The sequence below is a fragment of the Sphaeramia orbicularis genome, chromosome 20 (genome assembly GCF_902148855.1).
Source record: "Sphaeramia orbicularis chromosome 20, fSphaOr1.1, whole genome shotgun sequence".
Taxonomy (NCBI): Eukaryota; Metazoa; Chordata; class Actinopteri; order Kurtiformes; family Apogonidae; genus Sphaeramia; species Sphaeramia orbicularis.
Window position 1 is genome coordinate 24272031 of NC_043976.1, and position 20670 is coordinate 24292700.

Here is a 20670-nt window from a genome sequence, read left to right on the forward strand (position 1 = left end):
ATGTATTATTATTATTATTATCATCATGTGGATATCTTTGAGCTGAATTACCAACAACAACTGATGTCATGATCCAAACTTTGGGTGTAAACAGCCTACAGTGTGTTTCCACTGAACTTTCCCGTTCGGATCGGTACAATAAGGTACAATATGGAAGGTAAGGCCAGGCCAGGTGAGCGTTTCCACTGCCAGCTGTACCCTCACTTGGTAGGTGGGGTTTAGGCCAAATTCCTAGAGTGACATCATACCAGTGTGACAACAATGAATGTGACACAACTAACACCAACACTGGAGGATGTCCAGCAGCATGGAGTGACGTTTTTGTGTCACCCAATCAATAGACTGCACTGGGTGACGCAGTACTGTATCTGCACTGAGCCATTTTCCTATGGACCTCCAACAAAAGGACATCAAAAATGGCATGGTACAGGTCAGGTCTCTGGGCCCCTTTTACAACACAAACACTCAATAGCAACCTGACCCAAACCGTACCACTCAGTTTAAACACACCACTAGAGTCTTCAAAGAGTACTGGCTCACTTCTCTGAACAAACTACTATTTTGTGAAAACAGTTGGTTTCGTTACAATCAGACTACTGCTGTGATGATCTTTAACATCTTATCCATAGACGAACAAATGATTACACTACCTGATAAGATCTAAAGGGTTTTGTGACAGCTTGTGTTGCAACAGATGGGGCTGGTTTTCAGAGGCTGCACTATTTGACTAAAATTCTTTATTTGTCAGCATACAGTAGACGAGCACAACACACAGAAATTCACCTTCTACTTTTAATCAGCCACTAGAACACACCACACACTGCCGAGCAGGCAATGCGGACTTGCCATAACCAGCGCCCAGGGAGCAAATGGGGGTTAAGTGCCTTGCTCAAGGGCACATCGGCCAACAACTTTCTGCCAGTCCAGGGAATTGAACAGGCGACCCTTCAGTCACAAGCCGACTCTCCTTTCTTCTGGGCCACGACTGCCCACCATAGCTAAGCACACTTACACTTTGATGTTTCCTTTATTCTTTCATCTTATCTAGTTCTGTTTAACTGATCTACTCTGTAATATTTTCTTGGAATAAATGAAATGGGCCTAGTCAGTAGAAGTAGCAGTTCAGAAAGAAAAAAACCTACAGTGACCGGAACATGCATGTGGCTAATGCGCATTGCTTTTCAAACAGTGACCACTTGCTGGTTGACCTGCCAATCAGTCTTTGTTACGGTGTCGACAGGAGTACTCCTCTGGTGACTGCAGTCAGGCGGTGGAGAGGGGGCGGGCGGTTAAACAGTGATTAAGGATGGCCATTTAGAGAGGCTGGGAGACAGGGAGACCTTGAGAAGTCAGCCATCCACAACACTGTTTATGTAGTATTGACTGGCCCACACATACTCTGTCGTGACTTATATACTCCTGGCCAACCTGGAAATGTCCTCAGCCAGAAAATGCAAAAAGAACATAAACCCAATGAACTTTGACAATTGGCAAAGTTAAATTAGCAACAAGAAGTGATGCAGCACTTCAATTTGCGAGCTTTAATACACTCTGAACAAAACTGTTGATGAACTGCAAGTACTATGACAATGAAAATTCTTCATTTTTGTTGCTGCTGGCACTGAAGGAAGTGTCTGTGCTGACATGAGAGGGAATGGATGGTTTTCTTTTTTTTTTGCAAACCAACATATTAATTCAGTTGCATAATTAACATTTGACGTATCAGACTTTTGCATAATGTAGTTTCCACCCAAAGCTCTCACAGAGGAGATGGAAAAAAAAAAACATAAGAGTGTGAATGGATTTATGCGGGCTTAGTCACAGGCTAAAATGTTTAGAATCTTGCACGCACCTTGCTGTCGATCTCGCTGCTGCCCAGAGAGGTCTGGATGACGTAGAGCAGAGCATCTGTCAGCCCATCACACTCCCTCATCCTTCGCCTTGCTTCCTCACCTGCAGAACTCACATTCCTGCAATGCAAAAGCACAGAAAACACTGGTCAGAAAATGTGTATGTGTGTGTGTGTGTGTCAGTGTGTTTGTTTGTGCTGCTGAGTATTTGCCAAAGAAAAAGAGGGGAAAACAAATGAAAAGAGAATGTTGGGGAGGAAGGAAGATAAGACGGGGAGACAGATGAAAGAAAAAAGGAGGCTGGTAACAAGCGGCGTAGAGAGACAGAGGCAGAGTGAGTGGGAGAGACTGAGTGAGAGACAGATACAGGGGAACCTGGCAGCTCTCCTAAACTAAACAATTGAAAAGGGAGCATTAAAATTCTGGATACATCTCAATCTATGCCCTGAAGGCTCACTTCAATTTAAAGCACTTGACTTGAGTCCAGAAAAAAAATCCCTGTTTAGTCAAGACAGTTGGTGCCTGAACTTCACAGCCAACACTCGCACTGACGCTGCTTTGATAATTTGACAATATTGTTCCATTTATTATTAGCGGCTTTGCCAATATGATGCTTTGAAATAATGAATAGGATTTTAATTGAACTGGAGGTACAGGTGGGTGGTGTTGAGTTGGATTTGTTTGGGTTACAACGTGGAGCTGCCTGTACCAGACACTGAGTCATATTCAAAGACCTGCTCCAATATGACTCGCTTGCCTGTGTCAATAAAAAGTGAAGTGTATGCGTTTATATAGACCTAAATATTAAATGATATAATGCCTCCAGATCTATTACTGTATATCAAGATTCAGAGAACAGACAGGCCAGGCTTAATGTGTACATAACATCTGGAAAACATGATTTAAGGTCACTCTAAATTACCCATTCATCAGTACACTATTACATAGCAATAAAAAGTGACTCCCAGGGAATAAATAATGATCTTATTATGCAAATTCATTATGAAACGCTTTACATTAACAAATTACAAACAGTAACAATGCAGCAAAGGGCCATAAGTCTTTGCCAATGTGATGGTACGATCACTTGAACAAAATGCATGAAAAGATAAAATATGACTGAAATAGCTGTGGAGTACATACTGTACTGACATTTTACACTTATTAACAACTTGATATTGAGTTGTACTAGAAAGAAAGCATATATATGTGACTTTATCACCCTGGGATGGTGACAAAGAAGAGTGTTCTTGCTTACAAGATATTTATTCTACATAACTTTAGGCACTCTGCTTACAGTGATATCCAATGAAATATAGACATAAAATGTGAGTGTTTGTGTGCACATCACACTGTAGACCACCCTGAGGGAAATCAATATTAGAAATATACTAGGAATACCTTCGAGACAAATATACACATGCACACTCTACGTATCATCCTTATTGTCACAGGACTCGCTGTATTTCTCTTACAATCTCTGATCAATATGTGTCAGCTTAGTTGAATAATGACAAAGAATAAAGACGTTTATGTGCTTTAAGATGATTTTGCTGTACAGGTGTGGATTGGTAAGCATTGCAGAAGGTTTCAGTTTATCAAAAATAAGCATGTGAGGTTATCATTCTGTCAATAAAAGACAAAGTCTGATGATATGTTAAGATAATGTCCGTAAGCTTAAAAATACACTGTAGCTGCATTTTTTTGCATTACGATTCATATATGGGCTAATATTTAGTTATATTGAGTCAAAACAGTATAAAACCAAAAGTGGGTATTAACTGTCACATTTCTTGTCATGATCCTCATTTTCATAGTGTCCTTTTAGTAACAGCAGAAAAGTTAGATAATTTAGCCACAGTTTTATGTTTTCCATATCTCTATATCGTGTTTCTAAACACTGAATCTTTTATTTTTATTGAAAACCTCAGTGAACTTTAGCTGCACTACTTTATTTATACATGCAGACAACTGCTGAGATGAAAGAAAAAAAGGAATTAACAGACTTATAAATGAAGTTTGTTATCATGAGTTTAAACAACTTTCTTCATGGGTGAAATGTCAAAAAAACAGATGAAGCACACAATAGAGGTGTGACCAGTATAAATGAAAAAAAAAATACATCCATCACACAGGCATAATAAAGAGATCAAAGCTATTTCACTAGTCTATGAGATGAGGTCAATCATTTATTGTGCTGATGAGAATGAGAGAAAAGGGAGAGAAAGGAAGACACAAGAACTCAATTAAAACTTCACGTTCACGGCTCCACGCTTCCAAGAGAAGGTCAAGTCATTTTCACCCGCTTTGAATGCTAATGGGCAAACAAGCCCACAAAGGAACACCCGCTTAGCAGAGACACAATTCTCTGTCAAATCGATACAAAACAACATAGCTGTGAAAGTACGTCACCTTGACTAATGTTTAAGCACCGAAGACAGGAGGTGGGTGGAGGAGAAAAGAGAGGGTGGGTTATTTATTGCTTTAATGCCCAGCCTTGAACATGCTGACTTCTACTGAGATCTCCATCACATTTTTTTTATCAGTTGCCTGGTAATGGGTGGAGAAGGCACTGGACTGTGCAACATATAGAACCTGTAAATATTACTGCTGAATACTGTTAAAATGTTTTTAACTAAAATTGCAGGATTTTTAATGTACCTGGAGGATGCAGAAGTTCACTGAACCCAATAGTCCACTCTTCTTGTTATTACAGTTTATGACTCTGATTAGGTGATTATTTATGACAAAAAAAGGCCTTAGTTCTAACTCATCACTTATGAACAATGGTTTATTTTATTTTAATCACCCCACACACACACACACACCCAAGAGGCTATGTGATCACTCCCTGATGGTTGACCATTCTGACTGTCAGCAGGACTGCGTAAAAAACAACTCCAATGATACCCATAAAGCCAGGAGGAAGGTTTAATGACAGCTGTTGTGCTCTGGTTGAACCACTTTTGCCAGTACAAAATGATCTGATTGGCATAAGGGATATGTGGTGCTGTTGTGGAACCTCCCTGCTCTTTCATGTGCCAAAGGAAGCCTAAAACCACTTTCCAATTGAGTCTTAGTGATTACCATTCCATACCTGCTGTTCTGCACAGAGAATGAAAGAACCCAGTCAATAAGAGTAGTTTCTGTGTAATTCTGTAGACAGACCAATAGCAGCGTCCGTTACTTCTTTGCTTTGTCTGTCCAGCACTGGGGGTCACATTCTGAAGGACTGTATGTTTTGTCTTCTTCAGCTCACAATAACGAAGAGATTTTCTACCATCACAATATACTATACTGGACGTAATTGGTTAAAAATTGGTTTCGATCCTTTGACTAGGTATTGCTGAAGAATTAGTGTGCGCTGTATTATTTCTTCAGCCACTCAGATTGAAAACTATGAACACAGGCAAATAACGTCCTTGTAAGTACAGGCTCCATCCAGTCAGAGTTCATTTTAATGACTGAATTATCCCTGGCCTTTTGGATTAATCAAGTTTGTAAAAGAAGTTTTTCTGTATACTGCTTTTCATGAAATGATATCTAATAGAAACTATGTAGCTTGTGGGAGGAATAAAATCCTCGTCTTTGTCCTCACACATGTTTCAAGGTTTTTTCCTTTTAATGGCTTGTTTTCCAAAGTTTTGCCTTGTGTTGTGCTGTCATGCCATTTAAATTCTACACTCTAATACACAGGAATGAAAATCCCATTGTTGTTGTGCTATTTCATGTCAATAACCACAGCGACTACCTGACATGGCTGTTTAATAGCTTGCATCCATGTGGATTAAACTGCTCTGGAAAGTCCTGCACACTGCTGGCCTGTGGACTGGAGAAGTTCGGCCTTGTGTGTGACTTTGTGTGTACAACAGAAATCCACAAATGTGTCTCAGTGTGCGTTTTCATGTCTATGTCAGGCTGTGTATGCGTGTGTGTGTATGTGTGTGTGCGTGTGTGTGTGTGTGCATGCTGGCTTGCCTGTGCACACGAAGTGGTTTTGTAATGAAGCGTGAAATGTTGTGCCTTTCTGCAACACGCCTTTCCTTATGTGCTACTTACTGAATAACACAGTGAAGCCAGGATTTCATATGCAGAAAATAAAGCCTGCTATCTCTTTTTGCATTTAGTGTCTCTTCAGTCATTTTCACATCTTACTAGTCTGCATGAATCAGCTTTCTGGTAGATTCGTGGATTGTAGGAGCTTAATCTGCGCATACGGTGTTTATACTTTAAGGTATGTAAAAGTAAAGGATGTGTTTGGAAAATGACATTTTTCAGAAAAGGTTGTGTGTGCATCAACTCTTAATAACAGCATATGCGCACCTATTGAACTTTTCAATTACACGTATGTACTGTGTGTGAACTGGACTGTCACTGACCTTAAATTTAACCGGTAATCTCTACTATTTAACGAGTCCATTACAGGGTTACACTTCTTCCTATCTGATGCCACTCCTCATTAATTCAGTCAAACTCATTATCCTGCGTCGTTAAATAATTACCTACTGAGACAAAAAGACACAGGACTTGATTAAACATCCCATTCGGAATTTATCAGTTGTTATTTTAGCAGCAGTTAAGTAACAGGAAAGTGCCATTGTTGTCAGCGCTTAAAAGAAGAGGCAATTTACTTAAGAGTTTTCAGAAAAATACACTGTTTACTACTCTACTACTGGAAAAATCTGGCATTAAATGGTCATATTTAGCAACTTTTTGTTTCTTTTGAAGTATATTAAGACACATTTGACTTATTTGCATGGGGAACTTCCAGAATAAACATGTTCGTTTAATGTGACAGAGAAAAAAATGAAATTTTTATTTGAGAATCGCTGAGCCAGCATCACCTCACACCTATTTTTCCTATTTATCATCCAGTCTAGCAAACTGTCCAAGAGTTTTATCTTCAAACCTTTGAGCTACATTTTTTTCTCATTAACTCATAAAGACCCAAATTTCCACCGGTGACCAAAATCATCCACTGATCTAAAATTTTTAATAAATTTAAAACCACTGATCCTATCAATTCGTGTAAATAATTGGTGTAAAATGCAGTTAGTCATCTTTTCATGGTCATCAGATATGACCCATTTGGATGTTCAGAGGCTCCGTAGTGAATGTGGAAACACCGTCATCTTCTACAACATTGATTCACCAGTAAAACCCATGGAGTTGGATCAATGACAGTGGATGGAGACACTTGATTTATGTTCAGTTAATGATAGGTTTGAGAGAAAAAGTCACCTTTTTCTGAAGTTTTCTCTGTTTTTGACATAACAGCCCTTAAATGTAATCTCATCATGATGATTAAAGTACATGATCAGTTAACTAGAAAAGCGCAGACCTCCGCCAAGGCAGATCAGTCCTCCCCCCGATCACCGCCAAAATGTAATCATTTGTTTTTTGTGCCAGTATCAACATTTTGAAAATAGGAAATAGGAAAATACCTGACTTTCACTGAAAAAATGCAAAATATAGAGAACAATATTATGATATATGGTGATAAATCCCTTAGGAAAGCTTAAATAGAGATAAAAAAAAAATCATTTGGGAACTGCCACAAACCTACCACTGGGTCTTTATGGGTTAATTTACTTATCATTCACACCAACAACAAAAACAGCAGCTAAATGCATCCTTCCTCAAATGTGTTTGAGGTTGTAAATGATGGAGATCTCTCATCATAGGAATGACTCAACTTCAGATGCCTTGGAAACATATTCCTTAAATGCAACCAGTGTCTCACTATCATTTCAGTGAAGTGGGGATGTATGAAGTATCAAAGAGAAGTATAAAAATTAACTTTAAGACTATTAGAACTGAAAGACAATGGCTACAAGAACATTAACATTTTCTAAAAAATGCTTTCCAAGCACACTAACAAGCTCCAAAAATCCTAAAACTGCCAACTGTGCAGCCATTGGAGTGTATACACTGCATATACCAGTTAAACTCTTCAAGGATACTAGTTGGATTATGCATTTTTCAGTTGACATTGATTATCTTCTATGGTGAACAGTGTCACCAGAAAATTAGTCAGCTTTAGTTAGCAGTTAGTCGCTTTTTACAGTTTGATATGTTTAAAGACCCATGCAAGATGTGTGGGAGAGAAGTGAAAATGAGCGAACATCAGACAGCTGGCTCTCTAATGTTGTTCAAGGAACAAATGACCACGCAGTAACTTTGTCTCAAACAGCTGGGATCTCCGTGCATGTGTGTGTGTATGAAAATGGAGGCGCCTTTAATACCCACTACCCAATTGGACAACATATGGGTCCTTCAGCATCATTAGGTACTTGGCCCACATTTCATATGTGCGCACATAGACACTCAATCATACACTCAAATTCACACTTTAACACACTAAAAAACACCCATAATGGAAACACCTGATGCCCTGACACCAGTTCATTCCCATTATCATGCAACTCCCTAGTGTCATGATTTCAGAGACTGATTCAATTTAAGGATTTGCTTTTTTATTGTGCACAAATAACCCTGCACACCTTTGTGTATGTATGTCTTTACTGTATGCATGAAAAGACTCACATGCAAACATATGTATGTAAGAACACAACACACATGCAAACGCACTGACAAACACACTTGGATACACATATGTATCAGTGTGTACAAATTCTCATGCATTACAACATGGACACACAGGCACACACAGCGGAGGGATAATGAGAGAGGTGAGAGGTCTGAAATTGAGCTGAGGTACACTGGGACCTGAACACTGTGGCCTTGTGTCACTTTAACCCCCCCTGAACAGATACTGAGATAGAAAACAACCCTAGAGAGCAAGAGAAACACCTTCATTACTCGCTGTGTCTCAACTCGCTTCTCTGAAATCTTGTTAGTCTCTGATTCTCATTGCTCACCATTTCTACTTTCTCACTCTTGTAATCTTTCTAACTTTTAGCCTCTTCTTTGAGCTCACCCATCCTCCTTCTCTTCTACTTGCTTTTACAATTTGATCTGTAACCTCACAGTGTAGAGCAGCACACTGACAGCATCATTTGTCTTAGCCTGCATAGAAGGAGATTCACAAGCACACACATACACACATTCACACTAAAGTCTTGTAAATACCTCAGTGACTTATAAATAAATACAAAAAATACACTTAACATGAAAGTCGGAACACCACAAAATAAGAAAAACTTAAAGGAACATTACACATTTTCTGCTTGCTATAGTATATCGAATTAAACTCGGCAAAATAAAAGGTTGGCAATTTAATCAAGTGCAAAGGTGCATAAAACAATATATCTTCAAAAAGCAACTCATTTATAACCTACCGCTACATAGTCATGCATAAAATTAGAAGCCTTCAGACATTTTGAAATACCACTGAAACTCCAGCAGCCATCCTAATACTAGACATGACACACTTTGTTATAAAATCGGTTTTATGGTGAACTGACAACTGGTTGTTTCCTCTTTTCTACTGTCATATACACTACCTGAAATGTACAACGATCTAAAAATGCACATCATGAATTCACTTTATATTGTATTCCTTTGTAACCCATAGACATGCATGATATGTAATGAAAGACCATTTCAGCTCATTTGGCTCATATTAGCAAACATCCAAAGGAAATTAGATTAATGTGTTTATTTTTCAAAGCTCCCAGGATACATAGCCCATTTAAGATACAAAACTCATTATCTCTGATGCATAAGCCAGTTCAGTAGCTCACGAGGATATTTTATTTTATTACACACACAAAAAAAACATATAATTACAACTAGTACATTCCAAACTACTGCAAGCAGTGTAGGTGCATTCCCACAAATAAAGAGCGAGACTGAATACTAAGTGTTTCTAATGTTAATATTTTACACCCACAGCTATAAATGGACTAAATTAGATTTGTAAAGGTGTTCATGAGTCTATGTAATTGTGTATCATCATTTTGGTCTAAAGCACAAGTCCCACTGGCAGCTACTGTGCTGTGTACAATTTAAAGGTGAAGCAACCATTAACTTTGTTCACGAGAAAGTGTAATACATTTGATCTGAAGTGTGCACCTAAAGTGGTGCAGCAAAGATTCATTAATAAGGTGCACTGTTAATTACAGATGGTAAGGTTTATATCGATGCTTCAGCATAAAAGTTCAAGATGCAAGTGCACTGACTATAAGTGTGACACTTGAAAATGAGATGCATCATTTCTAAAGCTTTTCCATCAGTAAAAATGACACACATATAACATTTATTAGTAGAGACCCTATGCTTTCATTATTAAAAACTGTGATCAATAATTTGTGACCAGTGATCCAACACTTGCTGGCAGACTGATCCCTCCTCTTTAAAACGTTTCTTCAGTGTCATCTCCATTGCTGTCAATGAACAATTCTCACCAAGTGTAACGGCGGTGTTTTGTACAACTAAATAAAGATTTAGGCTGCTACCAAGGCTGAGGTGTGTTATAAACGTGTAGCTGCAGACAGCACAGCAAAGTGGTTTAAGAAAAGGTCTGGAGCTGGTACTATTTTATCATTTGTCAGGGACTTTTACAACAAAAAAGTATGTGAAAGAGCCAAATGTTTTTTTTTAGATGTCAAAAAGGAACAGCATAAATAAAGATACTGGGGTGCAGTACTGAGCTAGAGCAAATACAAGTAAAAATGAGACTTTTTATAATTCAGAACCAGAGAATCCAAATTAAACTATTTATTGAAACCCTAAAATGCATTGTATTGTGCACTGTGCATTACAATAGGGGTGAATCGCATCATATTGCAATGGAAGTTAGTTTAAACGCATTCCTATCATATTATTTGTTTGTCAGTAATGTATTTTGAACATGTAGGAAGAAGGAGAATTCAATAAATTAATCAATCGTTAAAAGAAAATAGAGATATCACACAAATAGAAGCAATACAGTCTTTCTACATACTCGATACTAAAGGTACACTACAAGCATACAAAAAACATGAATATACATGAGAATTAATACACATACATACATGTATATAGAAAGAATATATATCATATCAGACTTATTGATAGATCAACACACATCCCTAGAGTTAATGTGTCACATTAATCATGGTTGGCTGATAAAGGTCAATAATTTCACAAAAGATGTGTCAGTGTGAAATCATTCATGGAAGCGGACTCACTTTTAACTAATTAAATGTTATATGGAGCAAATGTCAAGAAATGTTTTAACTAGAAATCAAAAAGAGATATATAATACAGGTATGTGTTCATAATTAAACCCTTTGAATGTTTGGAAGGTCACTATTATACAGATAAATATTCATAAAAATTATAACAAATGAGCAAAGCAACTGCAGCCTCGGCTTTGGTGTTTACTACATCCACACATGCACTTGACGCAGAACCCTACACACAACATTATGTGAATGTATATAAAAACCTGTTTCTGACATCTCCAGAATAGCTTTGAAATGCTTTGAGAGACATTAAATAGCTGGAGATAACTGCTCAAAGCAGCTTGAGAGGAGCTCTGCTAAGCGAGAGGGGTGAGGTTTAATCCAGAGGCTGGCGGTGGTTGATTGAGTACAGAACTCAAAGAGAGTGTGTGAGAGAGAGGGAGATGGCCAAGTGGACGCAGAGTTTTCTTCTTAACCATCTCAGCTCTTTGTGGACTTTGTTTGCATGCGTCTACAAATATCCTGGATTGACAACTCCCCTCTCCTCCAATGTGAATAACATACAGTACAAGTACACTGCTGTATTTGTGTTTGTGCAGGATATTGTGTAGAGTAGTAGAAATTAAGTATTTGTACTGTTTACTCTCGGCCCTCTCTGCATGATATTGTCACCAGTTTATTGTCCGTCCGTCTGTCTGTTCATCTGTGTGTACAAAAATTTTGGTGTGCACTGATAAGTCAGGCCACTAGGTGACAGTAGTGCAGCTGATAAGTCAGGGTGAGGGTTTTCAAGTGTGTTTATAAATGAGATCAGAGTTCAACTTTAGTAACTATCTTAAAAATAAATTTTGGGGGAAGAGAAGACAATTATGTATTCAGCTGTAACTGTTCAGCCTGAGCATACTTTCCCATATCTGTCATTGTTTAAAGGTTTTCTTTTAGTATATTAGTACTTTGTAATCCATGTGATGTTTTATTACTTTGGTCGTTTGTCTAGGACAACAGATGGAAATTAGCTTCTCTGCTAAATCTGGTACATGCATCTTGTTCTTTGCAACTAACGCCAATACACACTGTCCTGTAACTAAATAAATAAATACTACTAAATTACTCTGACTTTAATGACAGGGTTACTGTGGATGCCGAATCACTCATATAGGGAGTATATCTAGTATTTACTTGGACTAGTTTTTTACTGGATACTAATATTTATCTGGGTGTGCTGAAAAAAAAAAAAAAAAAAAAAGCCTAACTACCAACTACCACTAGTGGTCCTCAGGTCCGTTAACAGGTTGATATCCTACCAGGTTCCCACCGTTTGTTCTGATCTGGACAAAAAAATCCATTGCTTAGTTTGCTCCTTGTACCTTGAATGACTTACAGAGTGGCTTACATCTGAAAAGTCTAGTCTCAGTGGATTATTTTCAAATTTTGTTGACTGGCCTTTTAAATGAAAAGATGTGGTGCTTATTTTTTCCTTGCTTCTTATGTTTAGATATCACGGTTTATGCATTGCATTATGCAAGAAGAAGAAGAAGAAGAAGAAGAAGAAGAAGGCCCAACTGTACACAATAGCATATGAGTTAAAAGTTTTTGTGTGATGATACATACTACATGTGTGAAACAGCTGATTAATGATGCCCTCTGTCATTTGTGGAGCAAACAAAAATCCTTATCTACACAGCTGTTACTTTAATCATTTCCATCTTCAACAACTATGAACCATTTTATCAGTACAATACACCAACAAAAACATCTTGACGCACAAAGGACCTGCAAAAATGAAGGAGTTGTTGCTATGGTTACCGGCAAGAGCGAGAGACAGGGAAGTAACAATGCACAGAATATTGTTTATAGTGAACTGTGAAAATATGAATATATAATATGCATTCATAATTAAACAGCAGCAAGGATCCCACAGACACACACAACACACTTGCATGCATCCACACTTACAGGTACACACGATGTAAAGCTTAATGAAACCCTTGTGGGGTTTGCATAATAGTACAGTTCAGTTCTCCAGCAGGATATTAACGGCATGGCATAATCAATAAAACTATTCTACTGTATTTATGAGGGATAATAACAAATAGAAATACACACAGCAAGTGGATAGCAATGTAGAATATAGGCCTATTGATTTGTGTATCTTTGCGTGCATTAGTAGATAAAACAAACAGTAGGATAAGAAATATGATGTGCGGATCTGTGTTACTATATGAGTGGATGAGACTTTTACCTGAGGCAGCCTGTGGCGTTGCGAAGCACCTGTGATGTGTGGAGGTGGAGCTTGTGATCATCATGGTGATTGGGGGAGGAGTCCCAGTTGGAGTGGGGTATGATGACACTATTGGTCAGAACCGCCAGGGCATCTTGAATGATTGGCATCTTCAGTGCATCACATGACGACAGGTTCCAGAGCACACCTGTAAACATGCATGTAAAATATGTTTAAGTCTTTTATCAAGAATAATGTGTCTCATGCATGCTACTGCACAGATGCGTAGTCTGACTCATACATTTTTAATATGTCCATGTATCCCTATAGGGTTTGTCCTGTTTGTTGGTCCCCATTATGTTTAAACTACAATAATATTGAAATGCCTTTTTTTAATCGGGTATGTGGATTGAGAACCAGATCTCATTTACAAGTTTTGTACTAAGTGAAGCTCCGACATACAAAATGTGATTAAAAAAAAAACATTGAAACACACAATATAATATTTACAACAGTGACAACCCAAGGTTACAATTAGAAAGAGTTTATGAAAGAGGAAAACAAAATGAGTTTTAGCTTTTGTTGTAATCGGTTCCAGTCACTGGAAGCAGCAAACTGGAAGGACAAATGGCCAAAGGAGGTATGGGCTTTAGCAGGTGGATAAAACTGCTAGAGCGCAAGTTACCACTGTTATTACAGCTGTTGAGCATAGAGTGGAGATACAAGGAAGTTTTACCAGTCAGGGTTTTACAAATGAACAAATACTAGTGTATAAATCTGGAATAGCTGGACAGGACGCCTTCAAATTTGGAACAAATGCTCAGCTTCATGTAAGGATTACATTTTGGTGGCTGTAAGTAAAAGTACAAGATCAGACTTTACAAACACATTTTTGTTAAGTACTAGTAATTGAGAGAAATGATTAAGATTAAGGTACAATAGTGGACTCATCTAACTGAACTTTTGTTTTCCTAATACTAATATCATGAAATCAATGATGTTAAAACACAGACCTACAGCTGGTGAAAACACTTCTCTCCTGGCTTTTTCTTTTTATCTCCTCATTTTCCTTTCAGCATTTCACATCATTCATGAGCTAAAATTAGCCATTAAATATTGAAGCAAAACATGCATGTGGTGTTACTTTGTAAGGTCAGCTTTGTCTATTTATTACAGACCAAAAGAACCAACAAATATTTTTTTCTTTTTCTAACCACTGTATAATAATGAGTTTCTTCTTCTTCTTCTTCAGTGGCAAATTATACAAAAACGTTAGGGCATTGACAAAAAAGCAACGGCGAACGAAAGTCAACCATAATTTTTTTTTTTTTACAATATCACCTACTATTATCCTGAAGTAATACTGTATTATATTGTATACCTGACACTTGTGATGAATAAGAGAATCAATTAGTGTTTGAGCTTGAGGGGAAGTCAGCTTTCTAGACGGTAGATACAGAACCCCCCCCCCCCCCCCCCCCCCCCCCCCCCCCTAAAATAACAACAACAAGTAAATAAATGTAATCCATCCATATCAGAGCCATACAGGCAAATCCATACAGTGAACACACAAACTGTATGCTGGGAATACATGCATAAAAATAACTTATGTTCATGAGAATATGCTAGAATAAATTACCTCGAAGGACACACATACAACACAAACACAGTCTAAAACTAATAAGAAGCACACATACACTTACACACATACATTGGCATGCATGCTCTCCTTCTTGTCAGATGGAATACCAGATGCCTCTTAGCAGACGGGTGACAGCAACTAGCCTTGTTGGTCAGCTGTGACACACTTATGCACTTGCAAACCACAAATTCACACACACACATACACACGCACACCTACACACACACACACACACACACACACACACACACACACACTGGCCTAATCAGCATCCTTGGATTCAGATTTTGCTAACAGTCCCTGCTGTTTCCATTGGTCATTTCTACCCAGACAGCAAGAGGGACACAAACAGATATAGTAACAATACGATGGAAATGTGTGAAATAGACACAGAGATAAAAGACACCAAAATAGAAAACTAATGAGAGGGCAGGAGAGCTAGAGGAATGGGCTGATGGTTTAGGAAGACAGGAACAGATTGAGACAACAGAGGAGACATGCGACACATTTTTAATATGACAAACTATAAAAAGCTGCGGTGTTGAAGGTCGCAATCTCTTGTGGATCTGGTGTCAGACTCCAGATGTCAGATGACAGATGTCATTCATGTGCACAATTTACTACACAAATAAATTATGAGCACTACTTAGTGCTTAGTGCTCAGTGAAGCATGTTCATAGAGGCTGTCTGCTGGCGACAACAAGACCTGTTCATTCCACTTAAAAAAATTAGAAGATCTTTGCGGGCATAAATTAGCAAGAGGCACTGTTTGTCATCTGAAACAACAGCAGTGTCCTGTGCGTCCCACCTATGGGCTGAAGGGAGGTGGCTGTATAGATATATTTGACCTCTGACCAGTGCATCTAGTCTGAGGTTTCTGTTTATGGATTGGAAAATAAGATAGATATGATTTAAGCCAGCAAGATCAGTCGTGTCCTCATCTTTACTTGTGCGAACACTTTATACAAACTGCTTTGGAGGGACTGGATATTGAGTAGCAGCCAGTTTTGTGTTGCCAACAGCAAAGTTAGTCTTGTTGGCTCACAGTGTACTCTCATAATGACACTGCAAATAACAGGCAAAGAAATGGGGAGGGGGCAAAAACAAAGAGATACAGAGTGAAATATTAAAGGCAAGTTGGAGGAAAATATAAAAGATATGAGAAATAACAACATATTAAAGTGGTGAGTGAATAATGGATTTCAGTGGATGTTACATTTATATTTCTATACATTTATATGAAATCTACAGCACCACAAAGGTTTAATTAGAGTAGCCAAAGAAATCCAGAGTGAGAGAACAATGATGAAGGAAGAAGACAGAGAAGAAATCCCAAACACAAAACTCTGAAAATAAAGACAAAGAGATACAAAAAAGAAAGTGAGAAATTTGAAAAAAGAGTTGAAGAAGGCGAGAGAGAGGGCGATGATGTGAGAGTGAGAGAAAAAGCTTGAGAGGACAAGAAGAGGAGGGCGATAATAAGGCGATGACCTTGTATGCTGTTTGGCAGCAATCAAGTGTCTGTGTATGTGTGGGTGCGTGGCAACATTTGCCTTCACTTTCACTAATCAGCCTCTTGTTTCACATCTCAAGTCTCTCTCTGTTCCCTCTCAAACATCTCTCCATGCATGGGCTCTTTTCAAGCTAAAGTAAAAAATTTAAGCACCAACCAACACATGCATTTGCACATATAAACACACTGCTTTAGAAACACTCAGTGGCACTCTGAGCAAGTCTAAACATGTATAAGGGGGCAAAACACTAAACTCTCATCTTTTTCTTCTTTTCTTTCTCTGTAAGGTCTGTTTCTCAACTGGCAAGTGTTGCAAAGGTGTAACTGCAATTACATTTAAAGAGTATCTGATGAGGGTGAAAAGACAGGATTCCTTTTGGAGTTCTGAGCAAATAAATATGCAGACAAATAAAGTTTGCCACCAAACTGCAATATTAGCACTTAGCAAACTTATAGGGACAACTGAATATCAAAAAAGTCTTGTCATTTGATCAGAATTTCAATGCTAAGGAGTAATTCTCATCAGTGCAAGTGCATGCAAGATCAACACATGGCTTTTGAAGATTTTTAGAACACAATAAAGTAATATTACATGGATTTATTTTGTATGATTTGAAATTCCTCTGATTAGAAAAATACCAGTGTGTTAAAATTTATACAGTCAGATCTGTAAGTATTTGCACAGACACAAATTTTGTGTGACTGAAGTGTGAACTTTCAGATTTAATTCACGTGGTTGAACAAAAATACTGCATTCACTGCACTGCATAGCAATTTTATCATGTTCGTGACCATAAACAATAACTTGAATATTTAGACTATATCTGGTTTCTTCAACTCTAACTTCAGAAGAAAATCTGCCTTTAACTTTATTAAGACAATTCTTGACCACAACTGACATGAACATGTTTATCAGGTTAATATATGGTTGCAAGCCACACTGGTAGTGTTATGGGGACAGCTTGTGCCGAGTCACATCACTCGTGTTGTTTACAGTGTCACGGAGTCATATGACTGTGCGCTACCTTGCAAGTTGTAAAATATGCATTAAAAGCAAGTTGCTGTTATGTGTTATGTATTTATATAGCTCATGTTGTGCCTGTTGGGGAGAGTAGCTGAGTTAACTGGGTGGAGGGAATATTTCAGCTCGACACCATGACTGATCAATGTGTGTGGCTGCCATTTAGTCTGTGCTGTTTTACATATGTGTTTGAAAAAGAAAGTAAATAAAACTGCCTTCTCGTCATCGTGCAGCGTATTGGGGTCTAAGAATGTGATTAAAGTTCTCTTTATTCTACCAAATCGTCACAATATCAAATTGACAGAAATGTGAAGTCCAGGTATTAGTGCCCATATAACCTATAATTAAAATTACAACTTGCATAACTAAAACATTTTATGAAAATGCTTTAAGTGTACAAGAATGCCGAAGAGGTGGGAACCATAATGTAAAATGCATTTTGTTTTTGGTAAAATGTAAAAATTGTGATTAAAAAAAAAAAGAAAAAAGTATTGATCAGGAACTAGCACTGCAATGCTAATACATGCTGCAAACATAAATAGTGACAGGAATAAAAAAGAGAACAAATGACGAAAGAGAAGAATGGACTCCTGAGTGTTTTCTAGGACAAGGACACTGTGTCAGCCCGTATAGTGCTAACCAAATTCAAGACTGACACACACACGCACGCACTCACACGCACGCACACACGCACGCACACACACACACACACACACACAGACACACACACACAGACAAACCTGCCTGCTCTAGAAACATAGAAATGTAATGGTTGGTTGAGCCCAGTGTCCTCATGGTATACCATCAGGTGACCGAGGGACAGTGACATCATGCTGGAGCTTTTGTGGGTTCGTGTGGGTGCCTGTGTTTCTCTCTACCTCTTTTTATCTCCTTCTCTCACTCTGTCTGGTTTCCTTCAGATGCTTGATGGACAGTTTCTGAGGAGTTGGGTGGTTTGGGGAAATAGGGAGATGATTGCATGAATTCATGAATTAATGAGAGTATGACTTGTAAAGGGAGAGTGAGGCCTGTTAGGCCTCAAGTGGGAATGTTTTATTAAACAGCCTTCGTCCGTGTTTCTCGATTTGAATTAGTTAGCCGTGGGGTCAGAACTTGGCGACTGAAGTCAAAAACGACAAATGACATAGCTACTGTGTCTACAAAATTTTAAAATGAGAAAGAAATACAGCTTTTTCTTTGTGACATTATGGATGACAACTGGCTTATTTGATACAGAGTCATTGAACGTTTTTCTCTGCTGTCAGCTTCAGAAAAGGTAAAGACCTATGTTGAAGGTAAATTGTCAATGCCTGTAGTGGATGTTTCATTCCCACTGGGGTTCCCACAGTGAAAATGCTGCAGTGCAATTTCTGTACACTAGCATTGTGGCAACAGTCACCCTGGTGAAAATAATCCTGTTTCTCTACAAGAATTACTACAATGACTTTGATGGAACTTTGTCTTCAAACATCTCTAACACAGGGCTCCAGGTCTGACTTCACAAATACAGCCAAAATACTGATTTGGAAATCCACAGAGAAAATGTAGGCAGTAGAAAAGCTCTGCACAAAATATAATTTTAGCATCAATATGTACTCATGCACAACAGAGTCACATTGTGTTGAGATGCAGCAAAAAGTACAGCCAATTAAGTCCATTTCAATCTAACAAGGAGCAGGGAAAAAATGAAAAGGAATATTTTATTGTAAGAAGAGAAGCAACATCATTTCTGACCAATTATTATGGCTACAGTAGGACTGTGTTGACCAAAACCAGGTACTTTGACCACAGTGGATTCATCATAATTCAACCTGTTCAGCAAAGAACCTCATTCCACTCAATTCAGGTACACAAAAGGAGGGTTTATTCTGGAAAACAAGTCATTTTTAATTTTCACTTTCACTTTATATGCACTCAAAAATACACATATTCTTAAATGGGAAAAAAAAAAAACCCAATACCATGCAATTCTACCATATAATAACTAGATACAACAATATTGTTTTAGTTCTTCTTTTTATAAAATATTATCTATTTTTTTATTTTATTGCTAGCTTGACCATACAACCAAAAGTGCTGCATTTTCTCAGTCTCATTTTCTCTTTATGACTGGCATTTCTATTCAAACTAAAAATGTGCACACACACACAGCTTGTGCAATACAAGACATCTTCAGCGGTTCTGATCTGAACAACCAATTGAGGGTAAGTAGAGGCTGCAGCTGGCTTACACCATGGTCCAACGCCTCAAGGTGAGCCCACAAGTGAGGATAGCATCTCCTATTGACACGCAAAGCCTCTGCATCGACCAGACTTTGACTGACAGGCCCGGAAGCCTTGACTTCTTCCTATCTACCTCACGCTGAGACCCAAGAAGCCAATAAAGCTAGGCTAAATTTAAACTTCAGAACCGACAGGGAGATAGGGTAAATTGTTGAGGGGAAGGTTTTTCCGGTCACCAAAAAGACGTATGCCCTCTCTCATTTCCCCAGACCTTAACAGATTCCTTAATCAAAGAGAATAGGGAAGTGCTTCGACGAAGCTGACAACACAGAGGCAGTAATGAGGAGGCTGATATGTTATGACTTGAGTACCACATTTTTTTGAATAAAGCACTTGAAAATTGTATCTATGGATGTCATGTGCAGGCGTCACTGCCTCTGATGAAATATGGCGGACCCCAACTCCCATTATTTCATTCAAATGATTTATCTACCAAAAGTGCACATCAGCTCAGACTGAACAGTGAAATAAAACTATATTAGTGTGTCATTGGCATGCACCATAGAAAAGCATTTTTAACACATTTTACTCTCCATGTCTATGACACAAAACACTCAAAACATGTCTAATTAAATTAGAGTAATTATGCCACTGCTAAAAGTGTTGAATTACAGCTCCAGCAGGGTGTTCCATGAGGCAAATGAAGATAGACTTCAAAATACGGCTGCACTGGAATGAAAGCACATAAAAAGTGGAGCTCAGTGTTACGTATGAAAGTAAACAGGCATCAGGGAAGAGTCATGCATGACACTGATTCACTCAGCCAGCAGCAGGGGAGAGCCTGACAGAAAAGGGCGAAGACAGGAAGAGTCGGGCAAAAGAGGCAATAAGGCCAATTTTGAGAGTGTATATGTGTGTGAGTATGTGTGTGTTTGATAGAGTTTAAAAGTCAGGGCTCAGAATATGATGCAGCATGATGTGCACTGCATTTAATTCAGTTGTTAATCTACTTACAGACCACACACATACACACAATCCAGCTCTGGCTGTGCTTTTTAATCTCTTAGTCT

General features: G+C 38.3%; 1 protein-coding gene across 1 annotated transcript in view; it reads right to left on the reverse strand.

Moving 5' to 3' along the window:
- Positions 1–20670, reverse strand: part of ctnnd2a (catenin (cadherin-associated protein), delta 2a) — a 327752-nt gene that overhangs the window by 47117 nt on the left and 259965 nt on the right. The window contains exons 15-16 of the mRNA XM_030123463.1: positions 13224–13410; positions 1853–1970 (exon numbers count right to left, since the gene is read on the reverse strand). Coding sequence (XP_029979323.1) covers positions 1853–1970; positions 13224–13410 — 305 coding nt within the window. The remainder of the gene's footprint in view (positions 1–1852; positions 1971–13223; positions 13411–20670) is intronic.